This window comes from Cydia pomonella, chromosome 2, assembly GCF_033807575.1.
Source record: "Cydia pomonella isolate Wapato2018A chromosome 2, ilCydPomo1, whole genome shotgun sequence".
NCBI classification, from domain to species: Eukaryota; Metazoa; Arthropoda; class Insecta; order Lepidoptera; family Tortricidae; genus Cydia; species Cydia pomonella.
This window is the reverse complement of record NC_084704.1, coordinates 9,468,964-9,486,363: the sequence shown is the minus strand read 5'-3', so window position 1 is coordinate 9,486,363 and position 17,400 is coordinate 9,468,964. Positions and strand designations below refer to the sequence as shown.

The following is a 17,400-nucleotide window of genomic DNA, read 5'->3' as shown; positions in this document are numbered from 1 at the left end:
CTGTCAAAATATATTTTGTTAATTTAACATATTTAAAGCAGTTTTTAGTATAAAAGTTAAATTTTAGGGCAACTTTTAGTCAAAAAATTGGAAACAACCCTATTGGCTCGTGCGATAGAAAGGCATATAACGATAGAGAGACGGATGAAGAAATTTCTTTTTCGTGGTATTCTTCGATCGAGTGGAATGTGGTTCACCGTACGTCCGTTAAGGAAGAGGTATGAGTGAAAGCAAAAATGAAAAAAGCTGACCGGACCGAACCAAGCTCGCGGTCTGGTAAGTACCATCTCTTAGCAATATTATGGGTACATTGGCTACTTAAACATGTCACGGTATTTTTTAAGCGGGGCAACATTACATTTTAGGATTTGCCGACAGCGACACGCCGCCATTTTGTTTTAAGAAAATTGATGCAAGTGGGGAAGCTCGTATATTCTTGTTATTCTGTGGAATATTCTTGCTGAAATAACTGATTTACCGTCTATTATTAGAAGCTATCCAAAAATAACATGTCCGACCGAAAGCGTTTACTGGACGAACTAAGAGTAATAGATTTGCGTGCCGAATTGGAGAAACGTAACCTAGATAAGAGTGGTGTACGCGGTGTACTCATCACGCGTTTATCAAAGGTGGACCATTATTTTTAATTCAACCCAATCTAGTAATTTAACATTTTCAAACTAGTATAGTGGTAACAGTGATTACGGTCACGCTATAGTTTTGACTACTGATTAAGAATTTGAATACGACATCAGTCTTGTTTGTTCTAGCATTTAAAGGAAGAGGGTCATGATCCTGAAACATTCAAATTCGACCTGAGTACACCCGAGGGCAAGACTCCATCGAAGAGGACGCGACGTTCTGAGAGCACGGTGGAACAAGAGGCTGAAGAAACCCCCGCCATGGAAGATATGATTGTTCAAGATGATGCAGGAGAGGAGGACGACTCTGAATCGCAAGATGGCCATACAAAGCCTGCTACCGAGGAGAAGGCACAAGAAACTATGGATGTTGATGGAACAGAAAAAACGAACAGGAAACGTGAAAATAATGAAGAACCTGAAACATCTCCACCCAAGAAACCCTGCACTGACAATATACAAAATGAGGAAGAAGATCAAAAAGCTGAAAACAATTTGGAGGAGGATAGCATAAATTTAGACCTTGGAGAAGATGAACTGCTGAATGAAGAGGTACGGTTTTATTTCTTTCGGGTCACTGTCACTTTGCCCTCAGTTGCCCCTAAACTAACTAACGGCTTCCTGATGGAAGTAGATTAACTGAACAATTGGTTATCATCCAAGCTAGGACCATGTATTTATTCTAGTCACACATAAATATAAATTGTACTAGTAAGACAATTGTTAAATTTTGTAGTTAAATATATTTTAGTTCAAATGGAGTTCTCTTTATTTTTATAACTGTCATAGAAGTCTAACATGTAAAATGGTTATATGACTTTCCATGCAATAAACTTGATTAAGCTATAAATCTATTTGAACTGTAAATTGTTTGGAGCAGGGATCGGAAACCGGTATTTTTTGTATGGGAACGAAAACGTTATTTTTTCGTTCTTTGTTAATTACTTCATTTCTAATTAGGCAATCTAATAATACAAAGTCGTTATCTGAAAACACAACTGAGTCCTACATTTACAGTATAAAATAAATCGAAATATATGGTTATTTCGATGTTTTTGCAAAAAACCGGTTCCGATCCCTGGTTTGGAGTCTGGCCAAGAATGCAGCTGCAGCTGTTTTCTATATATTAATTACTTGTTTCAGACGGATTCTACTGCTAAGCTCAAAAAAGGTAAGTTTTAGGCATATTTGGACTCCCTAGTCCCATTGATAAGCGCAAACTTTTCTGTATATTGAATGCTCAGTGAAATTGTTATTTGTGTTTAAACTTATTGTTTAGTTATTTAATATGCTGAGGATTATAAACATTTCACTATTGCAAATACTTGTGGAGTGCTGCTGTCTTCAAGAATGGAGATGACTGACAATGGAGAAAAAACTCAGATTGTATAAATTGGAAGCACCACAATAGAGAACTTGCTGCTGGTTATCACCACAAAATAAAACAAGCATTGTATAGGATGAGGACCCACCAGTTTCTTCAGACTATGCCAGTGATCAACATACTCCTTCAGCTAATATCCTAATGTTAAAGTCATGGTTCTTCTTCTCATGTCACAAATCAAGACATTGCCTTGCAGTGTACAAAACTTATGTTCAACATAAATAGAGCTCCAACTCCGCTCTGGTACTCAATCCATCCCTAGGGACAGTGGTGCTAATATAGAATCAAGTTTTCAGGTCAAAATGAAATAACGTTTCCCATTATGAAGAAATGTGAAGAGAATCATCTTGCTACTTTTGACCTGAGTGAAGATAGAAAGCTTGCAGGGCGGGTCGCTCCTAACGAGCGGCCCGCGCTGCCCTCGGTGACGACTGACTCGTGTACTGGCGTAGATGACGGCGCGAGTGAGGACCCTGCACCGAGCGACGAGGCTGCACCGGCGCCTGCTGCCGCTCCAAGCGACGTCGCCGTCGATGACCAACAAGTAAACTCCGAAGCCGCCGCCACTAGGTTGGTGAATGCCGAATGGCCGTCGCGACGCCGCCCCGCGCATCTATATTCTCCGATTCGAACGATTGATACTCTAGTAACGTTATCGCTACAAAGTTTTGCACCAAACACGTGTCGTCGTGTGGCGCTAACTGTGAGGGTCTTCGACTGGTTGGCGATATCGCTGCCTCTCTGATGTCTGGATTGGACGACGGGTTTCGTGTGTGCGACGAGCTTGCGCTTTCTGCGACTTCGACCCCTGCAATTGAAGAGGACTTCAAGAAGATCATTTCAATAAGAGCGCGCGGCTGCGGCGCATCATCAACGGCAAACCTGGCCCCGTCACTTCGTCATCGAGAGGAGTAATGGTGCAAAACTTTGTAGTTGATTGGGTGTGACGCAATGTAACGACTTCTCGTGCTTCATTTTCACTTGACTACACATTACACCTAATACAATCGTGATCGCAATTTGTTAATGTTCTAAATTTAAAATGGTTTATAAGATTACTGATTTTTCTTTTTGTTTTTCAGCAATGACTGCAATAAATCGGATAAGGAAGCTAAAGGTGAATTTAATTGTGCTGAAGTATTATATTTTAGTGAAGGGTTATCATTTATTAATAAATGTCTAATTTTGCAGAGGGCCAGGACAAGGATGGGGAGGGTGACAAAAAGGAGAAAAAGGATGATGGCAAAGAGGGCGGCGCGCGCAACCTGTGGGTCAGTGGCCTGTCGGGCGACACGCGTGCCAAGGACCTCAAGCAACTCTGCAGCAAGCATGGGAAGGTAAAATGCATCCGCTTAATGCATTTTATGAAGTCGAACGAAAATAAATTATAATAAAACTAATTATTTCATTAATTTTAGTTGATACAAAATACAATGCTATTTGCAGGTAATTGGAGCAAAAGTAGTCACAAATGCTCGGACCCCAGGCTCGCGTTGCTACGGCTACGTCACTATGGCTAGTGCCCAGGATGCTGAAAACTGTATCAAGAACTTGCATAGAACTGGTCAGTCACTATTTTCCTTTTGAGGTAATATTTTCATCATTTGAATTATTGTTTTATTTTTCTTTCGTTTTTAATGTACAGAGTTGCATGGACGAATGATCTCTGTCGAAAAGGCTAAGTCTGAATCGGAATCATCGTCTCGAAGGCAGCCGACAAGACCGGACCGCAGATCAAGCAAGGATCGTAAAGATGACTCAAAAGATAAGGAAAACGAGGTAATGTAATTTGTCGTAACGTTAATAATATTGCTAAAATAAAACGCATATTTCATGATCTTGACAAAATGAAATTGTTATAGGATGGCAAGGAAGCTAATGAAAAGAGTACTGAAAAAGTAAAGAAAGAGGGAGAGGTGTCAGGTGAAGAGAGCACAAAGTCAGAAACGCGTGACAAGGCAGACCAAAAAGACAAAGTAAGATTCTTACAACATACTTTTTGACAGTGTGAGCCTTATGGTTTCGTCTAGGCAACATTTTCCATGAATTATTACTATTATTATTTTTTCTATTATTACTATTTTTTTTTTTTCAATTGTACATCGAATAATTTTAAATTAGGAAACTATAGGTCTATAACGAAATCAATGCATAGCTATTAGCTAAGTTGCTCATATGTTTATTTTAAGACTGTTTGTTTCACAATAATTTATTCATAACAATTCTCCATAATCTCTTGAGTTTTTTCGTATGATAAAGACAAAAATGGGGGGCGACAGAAATTGTGTAAATAAATATTATAGGACATTATTACCCAAATTGACTAAAGTCCCACAGTAAGCTCAATAAGGCTTGTGTATATATCGTTGTCTAAGTACCCACAACTTGGACAACGATATATATAAATACTTAAATACATGAAAAATACCCATGACTCAGGAACAAATAACTGTGCTCATCACACGAATAAAAACCCTTACCAGGATTAGAACCCGGGACCATTGGCTTTATAGGGCTAGGCCAGACCGGTCGTCAAACAATGCAACATTGGATTTTGGACTGAATTGTTATGACAGAATTATTAAAACTTTCTTAACAGGACAAAGCCAAACGTAGCACCAGAAGTCGAGAAAGACGAAGGTCACCAAGGGAAGTTCTCTCTTTTTCCAAGATATGGGTAAGTGAAATCAATTTAGGGCCTATGAACACCGCGACTTTTTAACGTTCCGTTGACTCGCGTTTGTATCGTTACACACGCGATTCGCACGCAAGTCAGATGCAGCTTGTAGACCTTTGCACACCTATATCGATGCAGACGCGCCTGCAACGCGCGTTTGTAGCTAAACATACGCGATGCTAACGCGCCTGCATCGCGCGTTTGTAGCGATACCGGCGATATGCTAACGCGCAGAGGCGGCGCTAGGTGTGGGTGACCGCCTACGGCCTCGGTCCGAGGGGCGTGGCGCCTCAAATACGTAAACTCAAACGCAACGTAAGACCTTATTCGTTTTTAGAGGGCCTCGCTAAATGTACCTTGCCCACACCAAATTTTGGTTTTGCCCCTCCACTGCTAACGCGCCTTCATCGCGCGTTTGTAGCTATATAGACGAGATGCTAACGCGCCTGCATCGCGCGTTTGTAACTATATGGACAAGATGCTAACGCGCCTGCATCGCGCGTTTGTAGCGATATAGACGAGATGCTAACGCGCTTGCATCGCGCGTTTGTAGCGATGCAGATGAGATGCTATTAACGCGCCTGCATCGCGCGTTTGTAGCGATGCAGATGAGATGCTATTAACGCGCCTGCATCGCGCGTTTGTAACGATACATACGAGGTGCTATTAACACGCCTGCATCGCGCGTTTGGAGCTATACAGACGAGATGCTAACGCGCCTGCAACGCGTGTTTGTAGCGATACAGACTAGATGCTTAGTACATTTAAGGAAACTGAATTGCATAGTTAATTTTTAGTCTTTTTTTTTTTATTTTACATAAAACGTATTACGCGCATGTAACTCCTCTGGAGTTGCAGGTGTACATAGGCTACGGAGACTGCGTACCATCAGTTGGGCCGTATGCTTGTTTGCCACCGACGTTGTATAAAAAAAATAGTGTTATTGTAACACGGACATTGTGTTTAAATCCACCAAACAATTGAAGTGAAATTAAAGAAGAAATATTTATCTCCAAAATGGAGTAAATTACAATACCGGTTTCTTTGAGAAAGGCAAAATGTCCCACTTTCTCGCTTGCGATAAGGACGCCTTGACAGGTTATTCATACAAAGATATAAACAAATGACGTCCTTATGGCAAATGACAAAATAGGACGTTTTGGCGGTTTCGGTCACATTTAGGCTCAGGACTGCGCCCTTGAAAATAAAAAATCCGGCAACCGCGCGCACACCACGAGTTTTATAACTAACACCAGCCTGTTTTGAATTTCGGTTATGTAATTCTCTGTGTTCAAACGGTTCCATTTTAAAGAATTAAGATGTGCAGTGCATCTCTCTGAAACAGTAAATACAGTACTAGGGTAAAAGTTGAGAGAAAGATTATTCGTCTGTCAGAAAATAAATGTCATTCATGTTAATCCCTTTCGACGCATAGTACCAAATTCGCAATGTGCCAACATACTCATATGTCCAATTCCGCAAAACCCCAATTTCGTAAAGTACCAAGTTTGTAAAGTGATCAACTCGCAAAACACCAACTACGTTAGTTACCAAATCTGTAATTCGTATAGTACCAACTCGCATAGTACCAACTTTGCTAGTTACCAAAGCTGTAACACGCGGAGTAGAAACTTCGCTAGTGACACTTTGTGATCGTCAAAAATATCGTTACTCCCGGTAGTGTACAATCCAAGTGGGTCAGTATGGTGAAGTCGGAAACTATGAGACATAGCAAGATCTGTTTTTAGGAACCATGGCGTCGATTTTAGCAACAAAGAAAACTGCATTCATAATTAACAAAAAAAAGTCGAACGGGTTCGATTTCTGAGCTGAGTATAAGTTTTTTTTTTAATGTATAAATGCAGTTTTCTTTAATATTCAAGACTATGATCTAAAACCATGGTTTAAATCAATGGCAGGCTTTCACTTATGCCTTATATTACATTATGTATTAAAAGATAACTTTTAAGTTCTATTTTTGTTGAAGGTAAAAAAAAAAAAGGAAGTAAATAAAATATTGAGTATTATTTTTAAGCGTATTTTTTTCCTGTCGACGTTGGATTGTAATTACCCCACCCCAGAGTAGGATGATTAATATACCTACTCATATATCAGATCTATACATATTCTTTCAAACTATCCTCTACCTCTACCGCAACATATGTGGCACTATGCGTATTGGCACTAAGCGTATTTGGTATTGTGAGAACTTGGTGCTTTGCGTGTATAAAAATAATACTCCGCGAAACGCCAAATGGCAAATTGCGAATTTGGTACTATGCGTCGAAAGGGTACAAAAATGTATGAGTATGAGTCAGACAGTTGAATCGTAGCGGAGCGAATGGGCATCGGTGTCTATGAATCGTTTTGGATTTCCCATCACAAAATTTCGGCTGTGACGTCACAGTAGGTAGTAAAAAGTCGGCACGCTTGGTTTCAACATAAATCGTGATTTTGCGTGTGTTATGTGGTGTTTCTATTATATCTGTGGTTTTAAACTCTTGTGAACAAGGGCGTTGTCAGCCAGTTAACCCTTGGTATACATGGACGCCACAGAGGGGCATTTTTTTTTAAATACTACGTCGGTGGCAAACAAGCATACGGCCCGCCTGATGGTAAGCAGTATCCGTAGCCTATGTACGCCTGCAACTCCAGAGGAGTTACATGCGCGTTGCCGAACCTAACCCCCCTCCCACCCCTCGTTGAGCTCAACATACATTGTATGTAAAATTTGACTGCCTGTACCTGCCTACGCCCATGTTTGTGAAGTCGGTTTTTTCTATTAAAGATTATGTAAAACTGTGTTCATTCCAACTGTGAGTCATGTTGTGCAGAAAGAGCGCGACGTGGCGCGCGCGCGCGAGCGGTCCCGAGCGGCGCGCGAGGAGGAGCGGCGGCGGCGGGCGGCCGAGGACGCGCTGCGCGAGCGCGAGCGTCGCCAGCGCCAGGAGAAGCACCGCCTCGAGCTGGAGCGCGAGAAGCTGCGCGCCGAGAGGTCTGTACTCCCGACCCGACTCTTGTCACTGTGGTGGAGGAGGAGCGGCGGCGGCGGGCGGCCGAGGACGCGCTGCGCGAGCGCGAGCGTCGCCAGCGCCAGGAGAAGCACCGCCTCGAGCTGGAGCGCGAGAAGCTGCGCGCCGAGAGGTCTGTACTCCCGACCCGACTCTTGTCACTGTGGTGGAGGAGGAGCGGCGGCGGCGCGCGGCCGAGGACGCGCTGCGCGAGCGCGAGCGTCGCCAGCGCCAGGAGAAGCACCGCCTCGAGCTGGAGCGCGAGAAGCTGCGCGCCGAGAGGTCTGTACTCCCGACCCGACTCTTGTCACTGTGGTGGAGGAGGAGCGGCGGCGGCGCGCGGCCGAGGACGCGCTGCGCGAGCGCGAGCGTCGCCAGCGCCAGGAGAAGCACCGCCCCGAGCTGGAGCGCGAGAAGCTGCGCGCCGAGAGGTCTGTACTCCCGACCCGACTCTTGTCACTGTGGTGGAGGAGGAGCGGCGGCGGCGCGCGGCCGAGGACGCGCTGCGCGAGCGCGAGCGTCGCCAGCGCCAGGAGAAGCACCGCCTCGAGCTGGAGCGCGAGAAGCTGCGCGCCGAGAGGTCTGTACTCCCGACCCGACTCTTGTCACTGTGGTGGAGGAGGAGCGGCGGCGGCGCGCGGCCGAGGACGCGCTGCGCGAGCGCGAGCGTCGCCAGCGCCAGGAGAAGCACCGCCCCGAGCTGGAGCGCGAGAAGCTGCGCGCCGAGAGGTCTGTACTCCCGACCCGACTCTTGTCACTGTGGTGGAGGAGGAGCGGCGGCGGCGCGCGGCCGAGGACGCGCTGCGCGAGCGCGAGCGTCGCCAGCGCCAGGAGAAGCACCGCCTCGAGCTGGAGCGCGAGAAGCTGCGCGCCGAGAGGTCTGTACTCCCGACCCGACTCTTGTCACTGTGGTGGAGGAGGAGCGGCGGCGGCGCGCGGCCGAGGTCGCGCTGCGCGAGCGCGAGCGTCGCCAGCGCCAGGAGAAGCACCGCCTCGAGCTGGAGCGCGAGAAGCTGCGCGCCGAGAGGTCTGTACTCCCGACCCGACTCTTGTCACTGTGGTGGAGGAGGAGCGGCGGCGGCGCGCGGCCGAGGACGCGTTGCACGAGCGCGAGCGTCGCCAGCGCCAGGAGAAGCACCGCCTCGAGCTGGGGCGCGAGAAGCTGCGCGCCGAGAGGTCTGTACTCCCGACCCGACTCTTGTCACTGTGGTGGAGGAGGAGCGGCGGCGGCGCGCGGCCGAGGACGCGCTGCGCGAGCGCGAGCGTCGCCAGCGCCAGGAGAAGCACCGCCTCGAGCTGGAGCGCGAGAAGCTGCGCGCCGAGAGGTCTGTACTCCCGACCCGACTCTTGTCACTGTGGTGGAGGAGGAGCGGCGGCGGCGCGCGGCCGAGGACGCGCTGCGCGAGCGCGAGCGTCGCCAGCGCCAGGAGAAGCACCGCCTCGAGCTGGAGCGCGAGAAGCTGCGCGCCGAGAGGTCTGTACTCCCGACCCGACTCTTGTCACTGTGGTGGAGGAGGAGCGGCGGCGGCGCGCGGCCGAGGACGCGCTGCGCGAGCGCGAGCGTCGCCAGCGCCAGGAGAAGCACCGCCTCGAGCTGGAGCGCGAGAAGCTGCGCGCCGAGAGGTCTGTACTCCCGACCCGACTCTTGTCACTGTGGTGGAGGAGGAGCGGCGGCGGCGCGCGGCCGAGGACGCGCTGCGCGAGCGCGAGCGTCGCCAGCGCCAGGAGAAGCACCGCCTCGAGCTGGAGCGCGAGAAGCTGCGCGCCGAGAGGTCTGTACTCCCGACCCGACTCTTGTCACTGTGGTGGAGGAGGAGCGGCGGCGGCGCGCGGCCGAGGACGCGCTGCGCGAGCGCGAGCGTCGCCAGCGCCAGGAGAAGCACCGCCTCGAGCTGGAGCGCGAGAAGCTGCGCGCCGAGAGGTCTGTACTCCCGACCCGACTCTTGTCACTGTGGTGGAGGAGGAGCGGCGGCGGCGCGCGGCCGAGGACGCGCTGCGCGAGCGCGAGCGTCGCCAGCGCCAGGAGAAGCACCGCCTCGAGCTGGAGCGCGAGAAGCTGCGCGCCGAGAGGTCTGTACTCCCGACCCGACTCTTGTCACTGTGGTGGAGGAGGAGCGGCGGCGGCGCGCGGCCGAGGACGCGTTGCACGAGCGCGAGCGTCGCCAGCGCCAGGAGAAGCACCGCCTCGAGCTGGGGCGCGAGAAGCTGCGCGCCGAGAGGTCTGTACTCCCGACCCGACTCTTGTCACTGTGGTGGAGGAGGAGCGGCGGCGGCGCGCGGCCGAGGACGCGCTGCGCGAGCGCGAGCGTCGCCAGCGCCAGGAGAAGCACCGCCTCGAGCTGGAGCGCGAGAAGCTGCGCGCCGAGAGGTCTGTACTCCCGACCCGACTCTTGTCACTGTGGTGGAGGAGGAGCGGCGGCGGCGCGCGGCCGAGGACGCGCTGCGCGAGCGCGAGCGTCGCCAGCGCCAGGAGAAGCACCGCCTCGAGCTGGAGCGCGAGAAGCTGCGCGCCGAGAGGTCTGTACTCCCGACCCGACTCTTGTCACTGTGGTGGAGGAGGAGCGGCGGCGGCGCGCGGCCGAGGACGCGCTGCGCGAGCGCGAGCGTCGCCAGCGCCAGGAGAAGCACCGCCTCGAGCTGGAGCGCGAGAAGCTGCGCGCCGAGAGGTCTGTACTCCCGACCCGACTCTTGTCACTGTGGTGGAGGAGGAGCGGCGGCGGCGCGCGGCCGAGGACGCGCTGCGCGAGCGCGAGCGTCGCCAGCGCCAGGAGAAGCACCGCCTCGAGCTGGAGCGCGAGAAGCTGCGCGCCGAGAGGTCTGTACTCCCGACCCGACTCTTGTCACTGTGGTGGAGGAGGAGCGGCGGCGGCGCGCGGCCGAGGACGCGCTGCGCGAGCGCGAGCGTCGCCAGCGCCAGGAGAAGCACCGCCTCGAGCTGGAGCGCGAGAAGCTGCGCGCCGAGAGGTCTGTACTCCCGACCCGACTCTTGTCACTGTGGTGGAGGAGGAGCGGCGGCGGCGCGCGGCCGAGGACGCGCTGCGCGAGCGCGAGCGTCGCCAGCGCCAGGAGAAGCACCGCCTCGAGCTGGAGCGCGAGAAGCTGCGCGCCGAGAGGTCTGTACTCCCGACCCGACTCTTGTCACTGTGGTGGAGGAGGAGCGGCGGCGGCGCGCGGCCGAGGACGCGCTGCGCGAGCGCGAGCGTCGCCAGCGCCAGGAGAAGCACCGCCTCGAGCTGGAGCGCGAGAAGCTGCGCGCCGAGAGGTCTGTACTCCCGACCCGACTCTTGTCACTGTGGTGGAGGAGGAGCGGCGGCGGCGCGCGGCCGAGGACGCGTTGCACGAGCGCGAGCGTCGCCAGCGCCAGGAGAAGCACCGCCTCGAGCTGGGGCGCGAGAAGCTGCGCGCCGAGAGGTCTGTACTCCCGACCCGACTCTTGTCACTGTGGTGGAGGAGGAGCGGCGGCGGCGCGCGGCCGAGGACGCGCTGCGCGAGCGCGAGCGTCGCCAGCGCCAGGAGAAGCACCGCCTCGAGCTGGAGCGCGAGAAGCTGCGCGCCGAGAGGTCTGTACTCCCGACCCGACTCTTGTCACTGTGGTGGAGGAGGAGCGGCGGCGGCGCGCGGCCGAGGACGCGCTGCGCGAGCGCGAGCGTCGCCAGCGCCAGGAGAAGCACCGCCTCGAGCTGGAGCGCGAGAAGCTGCGCGCCGAGAGGTCTGTACTCCCGACCCGACTCTTGTCACTGTGGTGGAGGAGGAGCGGCGGCGGCGCGCGGCCGAGGACGCGTTGCACGAGCGCGAGCGTCGCCAGCGCCAGGAGAAGCACCGCCTCGAGCTGGAGCGCGAGAAGCTGCGCGCCGAGAGGTCTGTACTCCTGACCCGACTCTTGTCACTGTGGTGGAGGAGGAGCGGCGGCGGCGCGCGGCCGAGGACGCGCTGCGCGAGCGCGAGCGTCGCCAGCGCCAGGAGAAGCACCGCCTCGAGCTGGAGCGCGAGAAGCTGCGCGCCGAGAGGTCTGTACTCCCGACCCGACTCTTGTCACTGTGGTGCAGGAAGATCCCGCGCGGCGCGCGTGCATCCAAAACGCAATTCATAGTTACGTTTGGTTACAGGGAAAAGATTGAGCGTGAGAAGAACGAGTTGCTGCGGCTCGAGCGCGAGCGGCACCGGCTGGAACGCGAGAAACTCGAACTTGAACGACTCGAACTCAAACGCGCGCAACTGCGGTGAGTATGCTTAGAAAAACAATATCTGGGCTACCTTAACAGTATGAGTAACTTATTTATATTTGTTTATAGTGTAGGAGTGTATTTACAAGTTTGACTCGTCTAAATCATCGGATTAAAATCACATTTTCATTCCGCTATTGGTCTTTATGCATGTACCTACAGTAAACCAAACTAATGCGCGCCTCCAGAGCATAACATTCCCTCTTATAATTTAAACTTCGTATTCGTGTATCGTAGCCTGGAGGAGGAGCGTCGCAAGCGCGGCTACGAGAGCAGCGCTGCCTACCGCAAGACGGCCGCCAGCCCGCCGCCGGACAACTACGAGCGCGAGCCGCGCCACAAGCGCCCGCCGCCGCCGCCCATGGTCGGTGTAAGTTACTGACATCTACCGTCTCTGTCTCAACTGTCGTTGTCTCTATCTACCGCAAGACGGCCGCCAGCCCGCCGCCCGACAACTACGAGCGCGGGCCGCGCCACAAGCGCCCGCCGCCGCCGCCCATGGTCGGTGTAAGTTACTGACATCTACCGTCTCTGTCTCAACTGTCGTTGTCTCTATCTACCGCAAGACGGCCGCCAGCCCGCCGCCCGACAACTACGAGCGCGAGCCGCGCCACAAGCGCCCGCCGCCGCCGCCCATGGTCGGTGTAAGTTACTGACATCTACCGTCTCTGTCTCAACTGTCGTTGTCTCTATCTACCGCAAGACGGCCGCCAGCCCGCCGCCCGACAACTACGAGCGCGAGCCGCGCCACAAGCGCCCGCCGCCGCCGCCCATGGTCGGTGTAAGTTACTGACATCTACCGTCTCTGTCTCAACTGTCGTTGTTTCTATTTACCGCGAGACGGCCGCCAGCCCGCCGCCGGACAACTACGAGCGCGAGCCGCGCCACAAGCGCCCGCCGCCGCCGCCCATGGTCGGTGTAAGTTACTGACTTCTACCGTCTCTGTCTCAACTGTCGTTGTCTCTATCTACCGCAAGACGGCCGCCAGCCCGCCGCCCGACAACTACGAGCGCGAGCCGCGCCACAAGCGCCCGCCGCCGCCGCCCATGGTCGGTGTAAGTTACTGACATCTACCGTCTCTGTCTCAACTGTCGTTGTCTCTATCTACCGCAAGACGGCCGCCAGCCCGCCGCCGGACAACTACGAGCGCGAGCCGCGCCACAAGCGCCCGCCGCCGCCGCCCATGGTCGGTGTAAGTTACTGACATCTACCGTCTCTGTCTCAACTGTCGTTGTCTCTATCTACCGCAAGACGGCCGCCAGCCCGCCGCCGGACAACTACGAGCGCGAGCCGCGCCACAAGCGCCCGCCGCCGCCGCCCATGGTCGGTGTAAGTTACTGACATCTACCGTCTCTGTCTCAACTGTCGTTGTCTCTATCTACCGCAAGACGGCCGCCAGCCCGCCGCCGGACAACTACGAGCGCGAGCCGCGCCACAAGCGCCCGCCGCCGCCGCCCATGGTCGGTGTAAGTTACTGACATCTACCGTCTCTGTCTCAACTGTCGTTGTCTCTATCTACCGCGAGACGGCCGCCAGCCCGCCGCTCGTCAACTACGAGCGTGAGCCGCGCCACAAGCGCCCGCCGCCGCGACCCATGATTAGTGTAAGTTACTGACATCCACCGACTCTGTCTCAACTGTCGCTGTCCCGGTGAGATATGACCCTTAGTTACTTGACGTTTACCGATTCTTTTTTCTAGACTTTCGCTCTATCTCCCTCTACCGCAATACTGGCTCACCCACTTTACAAGCGAGATACTACTCTGCACTCTCTCTCTCATCGTTAAAAAAAATTATGTAGTCGTAAGTTTTACCAATTTTGACAATGTTTGCCCTGCAGTCATCAAGCCGCGGCCAGTTCGAGGCGCCGCCGCCGCCGCGGTTCGAGATGCCGGCGAACTATGACCGTTCCGACAAGCGCGACCGCGACCGCGACTACAAGCGCGACTACCCAAGACACGTCGCCGGTAATAGACCTATATGTATGTTATTTTATTTTACTTCTTAAATTTATCCAGTATATCGCATGCGGAGTTGATCCCATAGTAAAAGTTATTTAGAGCTGCATATTCAGCTCACACGGGTTAGCCAAACCTTGATAAAACCCTGGTGTATTTATGCTTATGTAGGTATATGATTAACATCAAAACTTATAAACTAAATAAAAAGTCTTGTGTTAAAATTATAATAGTCCCATTTCACTAGGGCTTTTTTTTTACTTTTTGTTGTACTCCTCAGCATGTTTACAGCCTCGGCTAGAAAATTTAGCACCTCTTTTAGAGTACTAAGTTCGTACATCTGTTCGTTCGCGGCAAACATCGTAGGCGTGAAATTTTGCACACTGACGACCGGCAGGCCAACGTTAAACTTAACAATAACAGTTACGAATGAAAAAGAGGCGCTCAATATTTTGGAGGTCGGCCACAGTGTCGGGCCGAGCCGGCGAGTCCCCCCCCCTAACGTGTAGCGCCCGCAGCCGGCAGCATGAAGTACGCGGCGAACGGCAGCGCGGAGGAGGCGCGGCAGCCGCTGCCGCCGGGCACGCGCGCCAAGGAGCCGGCGCGCTACGAGGCGCGCGAGCGCTCCTACCGGCCCTCGCCGCCCGCCAAGCCCGACGCGCGCGCCTGGCCGCACCAGCACGCCTCCCACGCCTCCCACGCCGCCCACGCCGCCCGCTACCCCGACCCGCAGCCGCCCGCCAAAGGTACCCACCCGGATATCTCTCATTCATTATAAACACGACTCTAAAATAAACGCTCATAATATTCCAGCTGTTTCAAACGGAGTTTCTAATTCGCTGCGAGCGTGAGACATAACTGAAATAAAGATAATATAATATAAGTTAATAAGTTTGCTATAAATGTATCGCAGAAATTTTGAATTGTATTGTCAAAAAAAACTTTGTAGCGACGTAAATTTACTGCCATCTTTTAACACATAATTAAAACTTAGAACGCCATTAGATTTTGAACCTTATTCTTTCACTGATATGTGTTCAATTTGTTAAATATCAAAAAGTAGCGCCATCTAATAGATCAAAGGCCAAAGTTATAACAGCATCGTTCGAGCGAAGGCACGATAACCTTTGGGTAGTGCCCGGTAAAATGGCGCCACTTTTTGATATTTAACAAATTGAACACATATCAGTGAATGAATAAGGATCAAAGTCAAATAGAGCGCGAGCCAGGAACAATTTCTATGACCAATCGCCTCCCGGCTGAAAACTCGTGTAGTGGTTAACGGCTAGGTATGAAGAACCCTCGCGGACGTCTGCTGCCGCTCCGTTGGTGGGTTAAGGAATGGCAAACACCGAAAAACGTAAAACAAAAAAAAAATGTCATCGCCTCTCGTTTGATACTTTGTCAAATGATAGTTCAGATGCTGTTGTTAATTAAAAAATCGTCAGCCGGTTATATTGCGGTGGTAAGAACATCAGCTGGTCGCATGAACATGTAAAAAATAAGCGCTATACCTTTTATGATAGCAAAAACAAATCATGAAACGTTGCATGTAGCATTTCATCAGGTGTAATCGCCTAAAAAGCCATCAACGGATTTCGCAATTTACACATTACGCATACTTTGCCGCACATAAAATGGTAGGCGCATATTTTCTAAACAACAACTGACGGTCATTCCACCGCGATAGAACCGGCTGACGGTTTTTTTAGTTTAAAAGAGCATCTAAACTATCATCTGACAAAGTATCAGCCGGGCGATGGCTGACGAAATATGCTCCTGGCCCGCGGTCTAAAATGGCATTCTAAAAGTTTTAATTATGTGGCGAAAAAAGGCAGTAAATTTGACAATACACCAAAAAAAGATTTCTTTGGCAATACCCCTCTTTTACAAATTCTCTTTGATTATATTTAATACTCTTCTCCTGAGCCGATTTTTATGAAGTACGGGTCAACCGATTCACGTTCTACAATTTATCTCAGATTGATTTTAAAACTCCACTGTGGCCTACCGCACTGGCCTCCGCTGACTAACGGCTACTAGAATAATGAATCTAGTAATAAGTAAGGTCCGACCGAGATCTCGGTCTCGGTCTCGGCATTCTCGGCCAAAAATCGGGCCGAGATCTCGGTCTCTGTTCTCGGCCAAAATGGGCCGAGATTCTTGCCGAGACCGAGACTAGGCAATAAGTTATCATTAGTGGATTTGAATTTACCGCACACGAGTGCCCGTTTCTAAGCCACCCGTTGGTGGCATCACCCGCGTGATGTGACGTTTTTTGTGATTTTGATTGGTTTCGTACCCACATTTTAAGCCAATTACTTATCAAATACGGTGTTGGGTTGGGAACGGATAGGCTCGGTTGCCAGTAATGACTTGAGGGCCTACCACGAACCACGTTCGACGTGTTGCCTCTCTGTCGCACTGGTAAATTTGTGCGTAAGTGTGACAGGGAGGCAACACGTCGAACGTGGTTCGCGGTAGGCCATCTGTTCTTTGGTTCTTTTCGTTTTGTGGTTGTTGTTATTGCGGAAGAGTTAATAAATGAGTGTATATTGTTATTGAGATGTAACTTAAATTAAATTTGGGTGTAAGATGACACTGGGTATTTTGATACTTAATATATTTTTATTTACGGGAAAAGGTAAGGTATAGTAGGTATGTACAAAACAATACCTGTGGCGGATTACTGTTGTGGAATATTGGACATACCTAACTATAATTTTGATTATTGTTATTGTTCCTCTTTTTGTGTACATCCGTACTAGAAAAACTGGCCAAGTGCGTGTCGGGAAACGCATAATGGAGGGTTCCGTACCTTATTCATACAATACAAAAAGTCAGACGAGCAAAAGAGAGAATGTTCGTGGCACCAGCTTCGTTTTAATAAAAAGATATTCAAAATAATTTTCCTGAAAAAGTATATATTACAGCTTAATTATTTACCTTACTAAGATGCGACTCACATTACATAATACAGCTTCGTTCCATATATCGTTATAAAATATATCGTATAGTTTTCGAGTAAAAAAATGGTTGTGACATATGGACAGACGCTATAAGTTGCCATTTTGGCTACGGAACCATAAAAATACCCTTTAATAGCGCTACGAATTGATCATGATAACTTTTTCTGATAAATCGTCGAATTTCGACTATTGAAACATTTTGATTGCAAAAAACGGTTTTTTTTCTTCTATTTTATAAATTCTCGGTCTCGGTCTCGGCCGAGAATCCCATTGAATCTCGGTCTCGGTCTCGTTCTCGGCCGAGACAGAAAAAGCATTCTCGGTCGGACCTTAGTAATAAGATTAGGAATAGGAACAGGCCAGCAAAATAGGCACAATGGTTGTCGATTTGCGAAAAATGCCCAGGATAAATAACGATAGGTACCTAATGTACAGAGTTGGGCAGATTAAGTGTCCCAGTTTAAAATAGCCATAAAATTAAAACAAAACTTCAAATCTGAATATTAAACTTGTTTTTATTTGAAGCATACTCTATATT

At 50.9% G+C, this 17,400-nt stretch overlaps 1 protein-coding gene across 1 annotated transcript in view; it reads left to right on the top strand.

Moving 5' to 3' along the window:
• The first annotated feature begins 365 nt into the window (after window positions 1-365).
• LOC133533723 (SAFB-like transcription modulator) overlaps window positions 366-17,400 on the top strand; it is a 31,072-nt gene continuing 14,037 nt past the window's right edge. The window contains exons 1-15 of the mRNA XM_061872760.1: window positions 366-629; window positions 771-1,193; window positions 1,785-1,812; window positions 2,478-2,595; window positions 3,108-3,142; window positions 3,217-3,362; window positions 3,472-3,589; window positions 3,671-3,804; window positions 3,888-4,001; window positions 4,625-4,702; window positions 7,537-7,697; window positions 11,820-11,933; window positions 12,174-12,300; window positions 13,776-13,902; window positions 14,412-14,639. Coding sequence (XP_061728744.1) covers window positions 510-629; window positions 771-1,193; window positions 1,785-1,812; window positions 2,478-2,595; window positions 3,108-3,142; window positions 3,217-3,362; window positions 3,472-3,589; window positions 3,671-3,804; window positions 3,888-4,001; window positions 4,625-4,702; window positions 7,537-7,697; window positions 11,820-11,933; window positions 12,174-12,300; window positions 13,776-13,902; window positions 14,412-14,639 — 2,071 coding nt within the window. The 5' untranslated portion in view covers window positions 366-509. The remainder of the gene's footprint in view (window positions 630-770; window positions 1,194-1,784; window positions 1,813-2,477; window positions 2,596-3,107; window positions 3,143-3,216; window positions 3,363-3,471; window positions 3,590-3,670; window positions 3,805-3,887; window positions 4,002-4,624; window positions 4,703-7,536; window positions 7,698-11,819; window positions 11,934-12,173; window positions 12,301-13,775; window positions 13,903-14,411; window positions 14,640-17,400) is intronic.